The sequence below is a fragment of the Giraffa tippelskirchi genome, chromosome 2 (assembly GCF_054371585.1).
Source record: "Giraffa tippelskirchi isolate mGirTip1 chromosome 2, T2T-mGirTip1v1.2.pri, whole genome shotgun sequence".
Lineage (NCBI taxonomy): Eukaryota > Metazoa > Chordata > Mammalia > Artiodactyla > Giraffidae > Giraffa > Giraffa tippelskirchi.
This window is the reverse complement of record NC_137276.1, coordinates 162,087,991-162,104,504: the sequence shown is the minus strand read 5'-3', so window position 1 is coordinate 162,104,504 and position 16,514 is coordinate 162,087,991. Positions and strand designations below refer to the sequence as shown.

At 41.0% G+C, this 16,514-nt stretch overlaps 1 protein-coding gene across 1 annotated transcript in view; it reads left to right on the top strand.

Moving 5' to 3' along the window:
* Positions 1–15,943, top strand: part of LSG1 (large 60S subunit nuclear export GTPase 1) — a 29,930-nt gene extending 13,987 nt beyond the window's left edge. Inside the window, exons 8-15 of the mRNA XM_081537980.1 lie at positions 684–860; positions 7,170–7,568; positions 8,011–8,112; positions 8,258–8,410; positions 8,839–8,962; positions 11,162–11,241; positions 13,162–13,335; positions 15,483–15,943. Of these exons, the coding sequence (XP_081394106.1) occupies positions 684–860; positions 7,170–7,568; positions 8,011–8,112; positions 8,258–8,410; positions 8,839–8,962; positions 11,162–11,241; positions 13,162–13,335; positions 15,483–15,662 (1,389 nt within the window). The 3' untranslated portion in view covers positions 15,663–15,943. The remainder of the gene's footprint in view (positions 1–683; positions 861–7,169; positions 7,569–8,010; positions 8,113–8,257; positions 8,411–8,838; positions 8,963–11,161; positions 11,242–13,161; positions 13,336–15,482) is intronic.
* Positions 15,944–16,514: the final 571 nt, after the last annotated feature.

The window sequence follows — 16,514 nt, the reverse complement described above, 5'->3', positions numbered from 1 at the left end:
TATTTTTCTGGGCTCCAAAATCACTGCAGATGGTGATTGAAGCAATGAAATTAAAAGACTTTTACTCCTTGGAAGGAAAGTTATGACCAACCTAGATAGCATATTTAAAAGCAGAGACATTACTTTGCCAACAAAGGTCCGTCTAGTCAAGACTATGGTTTTTCCAATGGTCGTGTATGGATGTGAGAGTTGGACTATAAAGAAAGCTGAGCGCAGAAGAATTGATGCTTTTGAACTGTGGTATTGGAGAAGACTCTTGAGAGTCCCTTGAGCTGCAAGGAGATCCAAGCAGTCCATCCTAAAGGAGATCAGTCCTGGGTGTTCACTGGAAGGACTGATGTTGAAGCTGAAACTCCAATACTTTGGCCACCTGATGTGAAGAGCTGACTCATTGGAAAAGACCCTGATGCTGGGAAAGATTGAGGGCAGGAGGAGAAGGGGACGACAGAGGATGAGATGGCTGGGTGGCATCATCAACTCGATGGACATGGGTTTGGATAAACTCCGGGAGTTGGTGATGGACAGGGAGGCCTGGCGTGCTGCGGTTCATGGAGTCGCAAAGAGTCAGACACAACTGAGTGACTGAACTGAACTGAAAAGAAACTAGGGAAGGGGGTCTTCAGTATAATTAGCCAAATTTTTCCCCATTTGGAAAAATATCTGGATATCTTTGTCTTGCCTAGGAATGTTATGTGAAAACCATCGATGACAACAAGGAGAATGTTATTCTGGTAAATAAGGCAGACTTGTTGACTATCGAGCAGCGGAGTGCCTGGGCTGAATTCTTCGAAAAAGAAAATGTGAAGGTCATTTTCTGGTCAGCTTTGGCTGAAGCCATTCAACTGATGGGTAACTCTAAGGTAACTGGGGACTTCCTCAGGTTGGGCTTCAGGGAGAAAGATTTCGGTTTCTGTTAAGTGCGCTTTGTTTGTTTTTTCTTATTGTCGATTTGTGGGGCTTTATTTGTAGTAGGGTAGTATGATGACTTACCGAAAAGTGAGTCGCAAAGTTGCTTTCTCTGAAGACACATAATTTTTTAAAATGTTAGGCAGAACGTTGTATAGAAAGTTTCCTAATGACTTTACAGTTGCTTTTAGGAAAAGTCAAAACCAAAATTCAGATACAGCTGAATGTAATAACTTCTCTGGGCTCGACTAGAATCTCTTTTGACTTTGTTTTGGAAACAAAGAAATGAAGTAATACTAAATTAAGATACACCATGTGTTTTAACCCAATTTTGATAGAAACAGTTTAAGGATTATTTTCTAATAAAAATTAATGATAACCAGCTGTGGAAAGAACTTAGCAATAGCATCTTAGAGCTGAAAGAGACTTAAAGTCGTATCTTTTCCTATCTACCTCCTTCCCCCTCATCTCTATTTATCAGCCATTGCTGACTAGTTAGTGGCCTGAGCTGGGTGCTCTGAATACAACTCCTTCTTGTTGGTGAGCTCACAAATTAGTGAGCTCTAACTCTGTGAAGGACTTCTTCCCTCCACCTCCCTGGCAGACAGTCACATACTCTCTCAGGCCATATATACCAGATGTCTCATTCTTTTTCTCTCCAGGGTGAAAGTTCTTTAGTCCAGTGAGGCTCAGCTTTCCTAACTTTGATCTAAGGCCCGTTCCTTTCTCCCTGTGTTCTCTCTTCTGCAGGAGATGCATATCTCTGCTTTGCTGCCCTTTATAGACATGTCCTCCAGTGCACTGCTCACCCTGAGAGCCTCTCTGCCTGAGTCAGGAGAGCACCTAAATGGGTGGCCCCTGATCGGGTATGGTCTTCCAGGTGTGGTTTGCCCAGGACATGTATTCTTATTTCTTGTGATAGGATACTCCCAGGAATTCAGAGTTTTTGTTAATTCACCTCCTCTCAAAGGAGCTTATGCTTTTGGCTCATTAAACCTATGAACAACCGTATCCCTCAAATATCGGGTTGGCCAAAAAGTTTGTTCCTGTTTTCCCATACTCCCTTAAGGGAAAAACCTTTACAAACTTTTTGGCCAACTCAGTATTTAAAAGGTAAGACTTTACCGAGCAGATCTCATCTATCTTTACATGTAGGGAAAGTTTCTCACTTTATTTTTAGCTCAGCTTAGGACATGTTCCTCTTAAATATTAGTGGTTTAGGGACAAGGTAGAATTCATTTTGGATATGTCATTTGCTTTTCTCTTCTTCCAGCATTGAATCATCTGCAGATTTTGTGTTGGCCCTTTTGTGTATTCTTAATGTTCATTGATAACACTGTTTAGTAGTCTGGGGCCGAGGATAGAGTTCTGCGACCTTTCATGGACTTAAAAGCACAGGTGTACCAAGCATTTAAGATGTATTTGAAAGGCTATAACAGTAGTTATTGTGCTATTACTGTTGTTAATAAAAACTAACCCATAGAAAACCTGTTCTTAGCAGGCACTGCTATTCTGAGTACTTTCAGTATTTTATTTCATCTTCTCCAGAAAGAGTGTAAGTGCTTGTAGTCCTCGGGCAATCTGCCTTCATAGTCTGTCCTCTTCACCATTGCTTCTCTTGTTTCAAATCCTTCCTGGAAGTTGGTGTCTAGTTGCAGTGCTGAATAATTATTTATCAATATATCACTCAGCCCTGATGCACCCACCCAGTGGCCCTGTTGAAAATGGGAAAAGGATCAGTTTTTACATCTGTGGTATTCCCTGAACTGACAACCAAGGAGTAGATTCCCAAGGGAAATGGGATTTGTTTGCACGATCTGTTCTCAGGGAGTCTTTGCTGCCTCCTGTTGCTGACTGTCAGCTAACTTGTGGAACTGTTTCCCTGTCAGACTGGATTACCAGTACTTGGTTTATGGAAGATACTCATTCTTCCTTTTTAAAAATGGAACCCTATTTATTCTTCCTTAGTCTTCTGAAATCTCTGTTCACGGTTTTCCAAGTTGTTACCAGCTGCTGTTGTGATATCGTATCTAATCACATCTGTCATTTGAATATCAAGCATGTTCAGTTGAGTCGCTCAGTCGTGTCCGACTCTTTGCGACCCCATGAATCGCAGCACGCCAGGCCTCCCTGTCCATCACCAACTCTCGGAGTTTACCCAAACCCATGTCCATCGAGTTAGTGATGCCATCCAACCATCTCATCCTCTGTCATCCCCTTCTCCTCCTGCCCTCAATCCTTCCCAGCATTAGGGTCTTTTCTAATGAGTCAACTCTTCGCATGAGGTGGCCAAAGTATTGCAGTTTCAGCTTCAACATCAGTCCTTGCAATGAACACCCAGGACTGATCTCCTTTAGGATGGACTGGTTGGCTCTCCTTGCACTCCAAGGGACTCTCAAGAGTCTTCTCCAACATCACAGTTCAAAAACATCAATTCTGCGGTGCTCAGCTTTCTTCACCATCCAACTCTCGCATCCATACATGACCACTGGAAAAACCACAGCCTTGACTAGACGGAACTTTGTTGGCAAAGTAATGTCTCTGCTTTTAAATATGCTATCTAGGTTGGTCATAACCTTCCTTCCAAGGAGTAAGCGTCTTTTAATTTCATGGCTGCAATCACCATCAGCAGTGGTTTTGGAGCCCCCAAAGATAAAGTCTGACACTCTTTCCACTGTTTCCCCATCTATTTCCCATGAAGTGATGGGACCAGATGCCATGATCTTAGTTTTCTGAACATTGAGCTTTAAGCCAACTTTTTCACTCTCCTCTTTCACTTTCATCAAGAGGCTCTTTAGTTCTTCTTCACTTTCTGCCATAAGTGTGGTGTCATCTGCATATCTGAGGTTATTGATATTTCTCCCAGCAATCTTGATTCCAGCTTGTGCTTCTTCCAGCCCAGCGTTTCTCATGATGTACTCTGCATATAAGTTAAATAAGGGTGACAATATACAGCCTTGACGTACTCCTTTTCCGATTTGGAACCAGTCTGTTTCATGTCCAGTTCTAACCGTTGCTTCCTGACATGCATACAGGTTTCTCAAGAGACAGGTCAGATGGTCTGGTATTCCCATCTCTTTCAGAATTTTCCACAGTTTATTGTGATCCACACAGTCAAAGGCTTTGGCATAGTCAATAAAGCAGAAATAGATGTTTTTCTGAAACTCTCTTGCTTTTTCAATGATCCAGCTAATGTTGGCAATTTGATCTCTGGTTCCTCTGCCTTTTCTAAAACCAGCTTGAACATCTGGAAGTTCACGGTTCACGTATTGCTGAAGCCTGGCTTGGAGAATTTTGAGCATTACTTTGCTAGCGTGTGAGATGAGTGCAATTGTGTGGTAGTTTGAGCATTCTTTGGCATTGCCTTTCTTTGGGATGGAATGAAAACTGACCTTTTCCAGTCCTGTGGCCACTGCTGAGTTTTCCAAATTTCCTGGCATATCGAGTGCAGCACTTTCACAGCATCATCTTTGAGGATTTGAAAAAGCTAAACTGGAATTCCATCACCTCCACTAGCTTTGTTCGTAGTGATGCTTTCTAAGGCCCACTTGACTTCACATTCCAGGATGTCTGGCTCCAGGTGAGTGATCACATCATCATGATTATCTGGGTTGTGAAGATCTTTTTTGTACAGTTCTTCTGTGTATTCTTGCCACCTCTTCTTAATATCTTCTGCTTCTGTTAGGTCCCTACCATTTCTGTCCTTTATCGAGCCCATCTTTGTATGAAATGTTCCCTTGGTATCTCTAATTTTCTCAAAGAGATCTCTAGTCTTTCCCAATCTGTTGTTTTCCTCTATTTCTTTGCGTTGATCGCTGAGGAAGGCTTTCTTAATCTCTCCTTGCTATTCTTTGGGTCTCTGCATTCAGATGGAAATATCTTTCCTTTTCTCCTTTGCTTTTCACTTCTCTTCTTTTCTCAGCTATTTGCAAGCATGAACTTATTAAAAATAGATATTCACTATTTTTTCACCTATGTGAAGTTTGGTTCTTTCTCCATGGTGGTTTAACCATTCTTCTTTTTTTTTTAATGGGACTTTTTTTTTAATTGAGTACTTCTGTTTTCTCTCAGCCATTTGTTAAATTGCACTGTTTTCCCCAAAAGATGGGCTTTTCCCTTCTTTCTTTTGTGTGTGTGGGTGTAGCAGAGTTTTATTAAAGTGAAAAAGGGACAGAAAGCTTCTGACAGACATCAGAAGGGGGATGGAGAGTGCCTCACTCGCTAATCTTAGCAGGGGAGCTATATATATTTTTTCAATTGGTCCCTTCTTTCTTTTAATTTTTGATGTAACTACTTCAAAGTCCTTTTGTTGCCTTTATCATTTTTCCTGAACCTAAACTGCTTCAAGCCTGTTTTCCTAGTACATACGCATGTTCAGTTCACATTCTTGTGTTCTGCCTTTTAAATGATTCCGAATAGTACACAGTGACCTCTTGACATTTATTATAGAAATTGCTTCCAATTCCAAGTTTCTTTTTAAGTCGCCTGAAATGACAGTGAAATCATACCTCTTCTCCCTGACTTTTTTCCTTCCCTAAAATGTAAGATACCTATTTAACTGAGTTCATCATGCCCTGTCCTGTAGTGGCTACTCATTCTAACACTAGATTATTTGGAAATGATAGGTTTGCATCACTTCTAAATCTAAATCAATTCACCTTTGTTGATAAGAATTGGTAATACTATAAATTGTTGTATTTCTGCTTTATTATCCATAAGAATTGAGAATGACGTTGTTAAGTTGCTAAGTCATGTCCAACTCTTCGCGATCTCATGGACTGCAGCATGCCAGGCTTCCCTGTCCTTTACACTCTCCCGGAGTTTGCTCAAACTCATGTCCATTGAGTCGATAATGCCATCCATCCATCTCATCCTATGTCATCCCCTTCTCCTGCCTTCTATCTTTCCCAGCATCAAGGTCTTTTCCAGTGAGTCAGTTCTTCACATCAAGTGGCCAAGGTATTGGAGTTTCAGCTTCAGCATCAGTCCTTCCAATGAATATTTGGGGTTGATTTCCTTTAGGATTGACTGGTTTGATCTCCTTGCTGTCTAGGGGACTCTGAAGAGTCTTCTCCAACACTACAGTTCAAAAGCATCAATTCTTTGATGCTCAGCCTTCTTTATGGTTTAACTCTCACATCCATACATAACTACTGAAAAAAAACACAGCTTTGACTGTACAGACCTTTGTCGGCAAAGTAGTATCTCTGCTTTTTAATATACTGTCTAGGTTGGTCATAGCTTTTCTTTCAAGGAGTAAGCATCTTTGAATTTCATGGCTGCAGTCACTGTCCACAGTTATTTTGGAACCCAAGAAAATAAAGTCTGTCACTGTTTTCCATTTTTCCCCATCCAATTGCCATGAAGTGATGGGACCAGATGCCATGATCTTAGTTTTTGAATGTTGAGTTTTAACCCAGTTTTTTCACTCTTCTCTTTCACCCTCATCAAGAAGCTCTTCAGTTCCTCTTCACTTGATGTGACTAGAGTGGTATCATGTGGATATTTGAGGTTGTTATTTCTCCTGGCAGTCTTGATTCCAGTTTGTAATTCATCCAGAAGGATTAATATACCCATGAATTGTAAATGATTTTTACCATTCTTTTTCCAAAAGAAATCATTGGTGAATAATTTCCATGCAGAGTTGTTTTGTTGCTCTCATATTTCACACACAGGGACCTGTGCTCCATGGTGCTATGATTTATTAAAGGCAGTTATAAAAGAATAGTTTCCTTAACTATGAAAATCACTGTCTTTGAAAGTGCAAATATATATTAATTATAAATTATACCATTCTTGCTTTGAGCAAAGAAGAGAATGTTAACTGTTTCACTCTTAATGAGAATGCTTTGTTTTATTCTACAGCCCATTGCAAAAATACTGCCAAGGAATTCAGCTTGACACAGGCTTTTCTAAACTCTTACTTTTTTAAATAGATAGAAGAGTTATCTATTAGACAAGATCAAGGTGTTCAGGGTAGTATGGCCATAGACAAGAGTTATCTATTAGAAAAGTAATAGATGTTATTTGTTCAAATAATACAAAATTGTGTGATATGAAGGTCCACCTCTCTGGAGGGCACCACTGTGGATAGTTCAGTTATATCCTCATGTTATCTCATCTCCTCCCTCTATTCACCTTTCCTCTTCTTCATAATGTTTTTTGCCCTCTGTTCATCTTAGATAACCAACTCTGAGTGTTTTCCCCAGAGTGAAAAGTGTAGTTGTTACACACTTCTGTTGTGGTTTCTGTTATTTCATCAGGAAGAAGTAAACGGAGACATTGGAGAGGCTATCACAGCCGAGTTTGAAAACTCCAGTTGCGACGAAGCTGAAATTCTACACAAAGAGACTGAACATCTTTCACTTGGTGAAGTTGCCAGTAGTGAAGAAGATGAAAGTGAGTATGAGGACTGTCAGGAGGAGGAGGAGGAGGACTGGCAGACGTGTTCGGAAGACGGCAGCGGCCCTGATGAGGAAGCCTGTGGCCCGGACTGCAAGGAGGGCCATACTGTGGGTGCTGAGGCTCAAGGAAGGAAAACCCCACAGAAGAGGCAAATACACAATTTTAGTCATTTGGTTTCAAAGCAGGAATTACTCGAGGTCTTTAAGCAGCTGCACTCTGGAAAGAAGGTGAAGGATGGACAACTTACTATTGGACTGGTAAGATGACATATGTCATAAAATTGATTCATAAGGGTCTGTATTCCCACTGTTCTGGAACCCCAGAGACCAGTCAGGCCCTGGTGTCATAGGGAACGTTGAAGACTTCTAGTTGCCTGTGGGTGTCATGGTAGCAGGCCATGTGTAACAGACAAAGACCAACTCAAAGAATGAACTTTCTCAAGGCTTAAACTGGTTACACCCCTATTCGTATTAGTTACCTTCTGCAGTCTCCCAGTTAATCCCTACATGTCTCGTGACTTACAAGAGATACCAGAATGAAAACTTTTAGGGTTGTCTTCTGCCCTCTGGTCCAGTGTTCTTTCCTTTAGATAGGGTAGGCTTTTGGCATCCTGTGATGCAGGCTTTTCAGATAGGGTAGGCTTTTGGCATCCTGTGATGATTGCCAACTTTTACTGTAGACATTCCAACTCCCTTCTAGGTGGGCTATCCAAACGTTGGTAAGAGTTCAACAATCAACACCATCCTAGGCAACAAAAAGGTATCTGTGTCTGCTACGCCTGGTCACACCAAGCATTTTCAGGTATTTCTACAGCATCAGCCTCTGTATTTACTCCTCAAACAGTTTCTCCCTCGGAGTATTTTCTGAAGTTCTTTGCCACTCGTTGCTGCTCTTCTTTCCTTTCCTGTGCTGTGTGCCCAGCATAACCCCCTTACTTGTCCTTCAGACTCTCTATGTAGAACCTGGCCTCTGCTTGTGTGACTGCCCAGGCCTGGTGATGCCGTCCTTTGTCTCTACCAAAGCCGAGATGATTTGCAGTGGAATCCTCCCGATTGACCAGATGAGAGATCATGTCCCACCTGTATCACTAATATCCTTGGTGCTGTGCCAAAAATGTGGTTGTTCTGTGTATATTGGAGCTTCAGAAAAATCTGGGTAATTAAACAGGGGAGGAAAAAATAATCCCTCCGTACATAATTGTAAGGATTAGAAACAAAGATTGTGTGACTTAACTCTGAATTAGAATCATCTCACAAATCTGTAGTGTATTTAGGTTAAAATGTGTCATCTTGAAGTCTGTCTTCGAGATAATATTTTTAAAGGATACATTTGGAGGTAATCATTGGTACATAAGGCTTTTTTTTAAAAGAGGGACTGAAAATCTTTTAAAATTAAGAATAATCATACTTCTTTGGAGAGGTAGAAAGTTTTTTGTCACCAAGGTGCTGAAATACAGTGTTCTTAGAAGATGCCGTGGGGAGGAAGAGGGGGGTCAGTTCAGAGAAGTAGATTCCTTGACAAGCTTAGGTTTGCCAGAATATTCCAAGACATGTTTTAGAAGCTACATACGGCATTGACATCATAAAGCCTAGAGAGGATGAAGATCCCCAGCGACCTCCAACATCAGAAGAACTGCTGACGGCTTATGGATGTGAGTGGTGATTTATTTTAAAATGTGAACAAAAAATAACTATAATTACTGACAGAAGTACTCTGCAAAGATACAAATTCAGAATTTTCCCTTAGCATTTGTCATCTTTCAGGCTTGATATTTTTGTGGTCCTGTTGGTCTTTCCTGCAGAATAGCCTTCAGGTAGCTGACTTGGTAGCGGTTTTGGGGTCCGGCAGTAAAGGAGGGGGAGCCGGCTGCTGCCTGAGTCGTATTTTACTTCATGTTAGTTGCTTTTTAGAGTTGGAGAAGGAGGTGTGCTATATTCCTTGCCCCTTCCCCAGGTTTTCATCATAGAAATCAGTGCCTGGGAGATGTGTCTTTTCAGGCTTTCGTGGTCTCAGGCCCTTTCCTGTAGGAGGCCTTGGACCCAAGCATAGACGTAGCGGTTCTGATTTGAGGCTCTGTTGGCTTTTCTTCATGGGAGTTCCATGTAGAAACTTCCTAGGTGGTGATAGTGGTAAAGAACCTGCCTGCCAGTGCAAGAGACACAAGAGACGAGGATTCAGTCCCTGGGTTGGGAAGATCCCCTGGAGGAGGTCATGACAACCCACTCCAGTATTCTTGCCTAGAGAATCCCATGGGCAGAGGAGCCTAGCAGGTTGTAGTCCATAGGGTTGCACAGAGTCAGACACGACTGAAGCAAGTTAGCATGCACACACATGAGAATTATCTTTGTCATTTCTCCAGTTGACTGTGATTTATTTATCTTAAACACAAGCTTTAATCTGGAGAGACCTGTATCTACCTAAAGAAACAGCAGTGTTAAAAAATTTCCATGTGTATTTATCTCACCTTTCAAGACATTGCCCTCAGCCAGTAAAGAGTTCAGGTTATTTGAGTGGTTTACTGGCAGAGAAAGGTGATTTGATATAAACCACAGTTAAATTAGACCTTGAATTTTTGCCTTAGTTGAGATATTTTAAAGAGGATGGATATTAAGCACTTGTGGTGAGACTGGTATAGTCACAAAGTCATAGGACAAGAAGGGGTCTTAAAGATTTCCCCATCTCTCATCTCCCTTTCCTTAGACAAGTAATCTGAACTCAGAGCATGAAATGACTTGCCCAAGATGGTGTCTGGTCAGTGGCATGGAACCTCAGTGAGAACCTAGGTTTCTTTCCTAATCCATCTCTCCCTTGTGCTGGCCTGAAAGAGGGGGAAAAGTAGACTTTGTATCAGACTTTCCATCTGGTTTGATATCCAGGTAAAACTGAAAGTAATATGAGTCTTTTCAAATTTTTCATCTAATTCTCTCTGGTAAATCAAAAAGTGAGGACAAAGCCAGTTTGTAAAAAAACGCATGCCCAAACATTCTTAAAATACTGGTACAGTTCATCATCTGTCCATATACTTGTTAACCATTTTATCTTCTAAGAATCACTTTTTTCTATGCATCATTTGTTTATGTCTTGATGATTTGTAGCAATTCTGTGCTACCTATGTTTCAAATGTTTTTCCTGATGTATCTTTTCTTTAGCCCTATAGAAATCAAAGATTTCAATGGTATTTTTTCCTTTTTAGTTTTGTTGGGTTTGGTGTTTTGCTCGGGAAAAACTGTTTTCCTATAATTTTTTTTTTTAATTTTTAGATTTTCATCCTCCTCCTAAATGTATTTTTGTGTGTAGTTGTAACCGCTTCCTTCTGAACTAACGGAGCCAACATAGAGCTAGTATGAGGAGCTGGGTTTTGAACCTCTCAGCTAAAACCCGTGTTAGTATCAGCTGTGCTCTGCTGCTCCCTTCTAATTGAATTAGTATTAAAGGGATCTTTGTTGTATGTTTGGGAAACTGAAAAAAGTGTAGGTATATCATTAAAAAAGAAAACTTGATCTGTTGCTTTTGGTTTTGCTGATAATGACAGCATAGCATTCTATAAGTAGCCACCTTGAATCAGTGTTTAAAATCAAAGAGATAGAAGAAATAACTAGAGTAGAGAGAGACTGAACGTGTCTGTCATTAACATATTGCTAGGTGTTTGTCAAAAGACCAGATGTACCAGTATAGTCAGTCCTGGATTATCAGATGTATTTGTAATGCTAACCAAAATATTTTCTACATTGTCAATTCATTTTTTTTTTAAGGTAGAATAAGAATGCAGTGTAGTAACAGAAAATGCTAGATTTCCATTACCTCAAGTTTCTTTGTTACAATGTCTTCTAAAATTCATTTCTCCTCATAGGTATGCGAGGATTCATGACAGCACATGGACAGCCAGACCAGCCTCGATCTGCACGCTACATCCTGAAGGATTATGTCAATGTAAGTGAACCCTGCCTCTTGTTCCTCTCGAATAAGTAAGTAGGTCTTTTTCCATTGCGTGTGTTTAGGGTAATGGCAACCAGCTGGGTTATAAAAGAGATATTTTCTCTTTGATACTGTTTTATAACTGGAATTATACTTTTGATCCGGGGGAGCCAGCATCATATAAAACAAAGGACTGACATGATATGAAACAGATGAACATCTCTGAATATCTGTTATCAGTAAAGGTGATAAAGTATGTAAGTCTATGAGCTATTATTTTCCTGTTACAGTGAGGACATGGTAAGTTTTGGGTTTTTCTCATCAGCAAAGTAGAAGTTCATAGTACCTATCTCATGAGATTATTGTGGGAAATAAATGAGAGTGGTATATATGAGTTGGAGACAGACACCCCATGTACACAAACACCACTTAGCTCAGTGCCTAGTGTAAAATTAGCCCCAGTGGTTTTTATTAGTAGTAATAGTAAGCTACTTCTTTCCACAAAAAGTATTCCAGGGGGCTAGTAATAATTGGCTGTGAGGATGTCACTTTATTCCCTCCTCTTCTCAGTATGTCATCAGTGGGGCTTTGGGGGCACAGAAATAAGAGGGCAGCCGTGTTTTTTTTTGTTTTTTTTAATTTAGGAAGACAGTAGTTAATAGAATACTTGTATGGATGAATTATTTATTAATTATTCTTTGCCATTTGTAAATCTGTGAAGGATGGGGTGGTGGTGGTTGTTGTTCAGTTGCTCGGTTGTGTCCCACTCTTTGCGACCCCATGGGCTGCAGCACACCGGGTTTCCCTGTCCTTCATTATCTCTTGGAGTTTGTTCAAACTCATGTCGATTGAGTCTCCAATGCTATCTAAACCATATCATCCTCTTTCACCCCCTTTCCCAGCATCAGGGTCTTTTCCAGTGGGTCAGTTCTTTGCATCAGGTGACCAAAGTATTAGAGCTTCAACTCCAGCAACAGTCCTTCCAATGAATATTCAGGGTTGGTTTCCTTAAGGATTGACTGATTTGATCTCCTTGCTGTCCAAGGGACTCTTTAAGAGTCTTCTTTAGCACCACAGTTTGAAAGCATCAATTCTTTGAGGCTTAGCCTTCTTTATGGTCCAGCTCTCACATCCATACATGACTACTGGAAAAACCGTAGCTTTGACTAGATGGACCTTTGTTAGCAAAGTGATGTCTCTGCTTTTTAATACACTGTCTAGGTAGAGGATGGGGAAAATGAGTTAAAAAACAAGCACAGTCTTTAGAGTATACATGGTAGAGAGAGGAAGCTTGGCACCCAGTGAACAATGTCATTAGGCCCAGTGTCCCCATTAGTGCAGCCACACTGTCCAACTGCATCCTGGCTTTTGTTTTGGAAAATACTCACATTAAGTATAGGGCTTCCCTGGTGACTCAGTCAGTGAAGAATCCACCTGCAATGCAGGAGACTGCCTGCAATGAAGGAGACCCGGTTCAGTCCCTGGGTCAGAAGATTCCCCTGGAGAAGGAAATGGCAACCCACTCCAGTATTCTTGCTTAGGAAATCCCATGGACAGAGGAGTCTGGTGGGCTACAGTCCATGGGGTTGCAAAGAGTTGGACACGACTGAGCGACTAAACCACCAACTACCACATTAATTTTTGGCCAACCCAATATAATCACGTACTTGTACTGAAGAGTACATTAAACCAGATAAAGCGGGGTACAGAGAAGAAAGATCTCATTCTAAGTTAGGGCTGTGGAAGGAGTGAGGCCCCTAGAACACTAAGGGTCTTCATCTGGGTGTTAGGACTCTTTGGTCTCAGTGACCAGAACTCCTCTCAGCTGTGAAAAGAACAAAAGTTCCATCAGTGTGCCCTGGGGAGAGGCCACCTCTGTGAACTTCACACAGATGCTCTGAGGATGCGCTGTTACCACATGTGTTGTCTCTGCAGGGTAAACTCCTGTACTGTCATCCTCCTCCTGGCAGAGATCCTGTGACCTTTCAGTACCAACATCAGCAACTCCTGGAGAAAAAAGTGAATGGTGGGGAAATAAAAATGCAGGTGGTTAGAAATAAAAAGGTACATCAGATTGAAAATGTAGTGGACAAAGCTTTTTTCCATCAGGTGAGTTTTAAAGTTTTTCTTTAACTTCTGATCCAATACACTTTGTGTAACAGCTTTATTGAAATGTCATTTGCATATCATTGAATTCACTCTTTTAAAATATATGATAATGAGTTTATGGTATATTCACAGAGTTGTGTTAACCATCACCACCATCTAATTTTAGAACATTTTATCACTCCAGAAAGAAACCCTGTACCCATTAGCATTCACTCCCCATTCCCCACTTCCCTTAGCCATTTCCAACCAGTCATCCACTTTCTCTATAAATAGATTGTTCTGAACATTTCATATAAATGGTATCATACACTGTATGATCCTTTGTGGCTGGCTTCTTTAGCTGAGCCTAATAGCTTCAGGGTTCATTCATGTATCCATACTTCTTTTTGCTTTTATTGCCAAATAATATTCCATTAAATGGAGTATACCACATTTTGTTTATTCATTTGTCAGTTGATGGATATTTGGGTTGTTTCCACTTTTTGTATATTATAAATACAGCTGCTGTGTACATTCACATGAAGGTTTTTCTGTTTACATGTATTTCATTTCTCTTGGGTGTATACTTTGGAGTAAGATTGCTGGGTCATTGGAATTGCTATAGTTAACCTTCTGAGTAGCTGCCAGACTTTTTTCCAAAGTGGCTACACTATTATACATTGCCACCAGCAATGTATGAGGGTTCTAATATCTCCACATCCTTGCCAAACTACCGAAAGGTAATGATATTTAAGCTAGGCTTTGAGAAACAGATAAAAATGTGTCAGTGGGAAGAAGTGATGAAATTTCCAGGCAGAAGGAGTAGGTGAACAGAACAGGGGCAAAAAGATATGGGAGTGTGGGCTTTATCAGCACAGAACCCAGGTTGCAGGTGACCCTGTGTGCCGTTGGGGGGATGTTGGGGTCCTTTAACGGACCGAGACCTGGTGGTACGGAGTCGACAATAAGAAAGGAAAGGAAAGAGGCTGATATTCCCTGGTTCACGCAGAAAGCCAATAAAATCCTAGACAAAGGATTTGCGCCGTTTATGTAGGCACAGGGCGCCCTCTTCTGGAGGTCTTGAAAGCCTGGGCAGGTAAGTAAACACAGCGAGCCTCTGCGCTCCAGGAAACTAGCCTGAAAGAGAGAAATAGAGTAAAAGGGAGAGAGAGAAATGAAGAAAGACACGGGGACCCGAGTTCTGATGGAACAAGGGCATTTATTCAACATAATGTGGGCATATATACACTGTCTTACAAGATAGCTTTTTTCAGCAAAGGTAAGGATCAAAAAATCTTACAAATCATCCAGGAAACATGAGGCTAGAATCCATCTCAAAGAGAGGGGGTTGTAAGTAATCACTTTCCATATCAAAAAGGAAGAAGGTCCTAAATAGTTACTTCTCACCCTATGGAAAAGCTAACGAAGGAAATGCATACATTCCTTGTTCCCAGGAGCCAGCTTACATTCAGGAGCTAATAAGGAACAGAGGATTTACGCAAGACCGAAAACCACACAGGAAGCCTCCTGTTAAATGCTTCCTGACAGAGGGAATATGGACTTGATTCCCCAGTCTACCGGTGGCCTTCAGAGATCTGTGAGGACAGGACTTAGAGAGATGCAGATTAGAGAACTCTGATAGAAGTGTGGACTCTGGATTCAAGGAGTCTTGCAGTGGTCCAGTAAAAGCCAGTGAACACCTGGGTTAAAGCAGTGGGGATGGATAAGAGGGGAAGATGTACAAAGTTCTAGAGACTGGAGTCCACAGAACTTAGTGCCTAACTGTTGTGACAGTTAAGAAGACAGAGTGTGTCATCTTGGGGGCTGAGCAGGTGCTTATACCACTGGCCGAAATAAAGAATGTAGAGTCAGCTTCTAACTAACTGAGTTGCACAAGTAGAATTTTGATATCAAGAGAGATTTCCAGAAAATAGCTGGTATTATGAGTATTGTTATAAATGGTGTTTGAAGCCATGGGACTAAACAAAGGTTGAAGACAGAATGAATTGCAGACAAAACTCTGAGAAACTTATTTCAGGAATGGGGAGAGAAAGAAGAGCAGTGAGAGATGGAAGTCTGCTATTCTGGAGTCCTCCACAAGCAATTCTGTGCATATCCTCTGAAGGAGATTGCTGGCACCACCATTAATATCTTCCTTTATTTCCTAGGAAAATGTGAGAGCTCTGACCAAAGGAGTCCAGGCTGTGATGGGCTACAAGCCAGGGAGTGGCTTGGTGACAGCAGCTGCCGTGAGCTGTGAGAGGGGGGCTGGGAAGCCCTGGAAAAAACATGGCAACAGAAATAAAAAAGAGAAAAGCCGCAGACTCTATAAGCACCTGGATACGTGAACTAGGACTGCAACAGAACTGGCACCTTTGCTGTGCATCTGTGGTGCTGTAGGGTGGACCCTTGTGATGCACACACAGCAGCCGGTATCAAGACCAAGGGGCTCCTCAGAGCACCAACTCGGACTAGCAGTTGTCTCAGATTCCCAGAACCCCCCCGCTCCTGTGGAAGGCTGAATTTAAGATGAGGGAATTTATGATGTATATTTGTGTAAATATATACACAAATGCATAGTAACTTATAAATTGGGAATTTTGGAAAAGATATTAAAGTTCAGTTGCTACTTGTGGGTTTTTTATTGGCTCATATAGATTCATTGCTATTTGGACATTTCACATTTTTAAATGATTTTAATTTGCTAAAACATGGCTGGATTTTTTAGTACATAATTAAATTTTTGATACTCAACTTCACACACGTACCCAACTTACACCCCTGATATATCAGGCAGAAGGCATATCAGATCTTGAAACGGGGGTTGGCATGGGTGAGTTTTAAAGCCTGTGGAGAGCATGACCTACTGAAGATTACTGTCTACATGAGTCTCCACCCCAGAAGGGAGCATGTGGTTTTTTGTGTCATAGATGGTTTTGGAAATTTAATGGAAGTTATGGACACTTTCTCCAGAAAAATGTGCATTACCACCTACGCAAATTTGCAAAATGTATCCAGAGATTCATAGACCCCAAAGTTCATGAATTCACAGTTAAGAAGACTTGCCTTTAACTGGCAGTAATATATTTGGTATATTTGAAAATGTGTTCTATCTGAGGAATTTAAAATTTTTTATTTGTTCACCAATTTAACAAATACTCATTGACCAACTTTTCCATTTTGATGAAGTCTAAATTTAT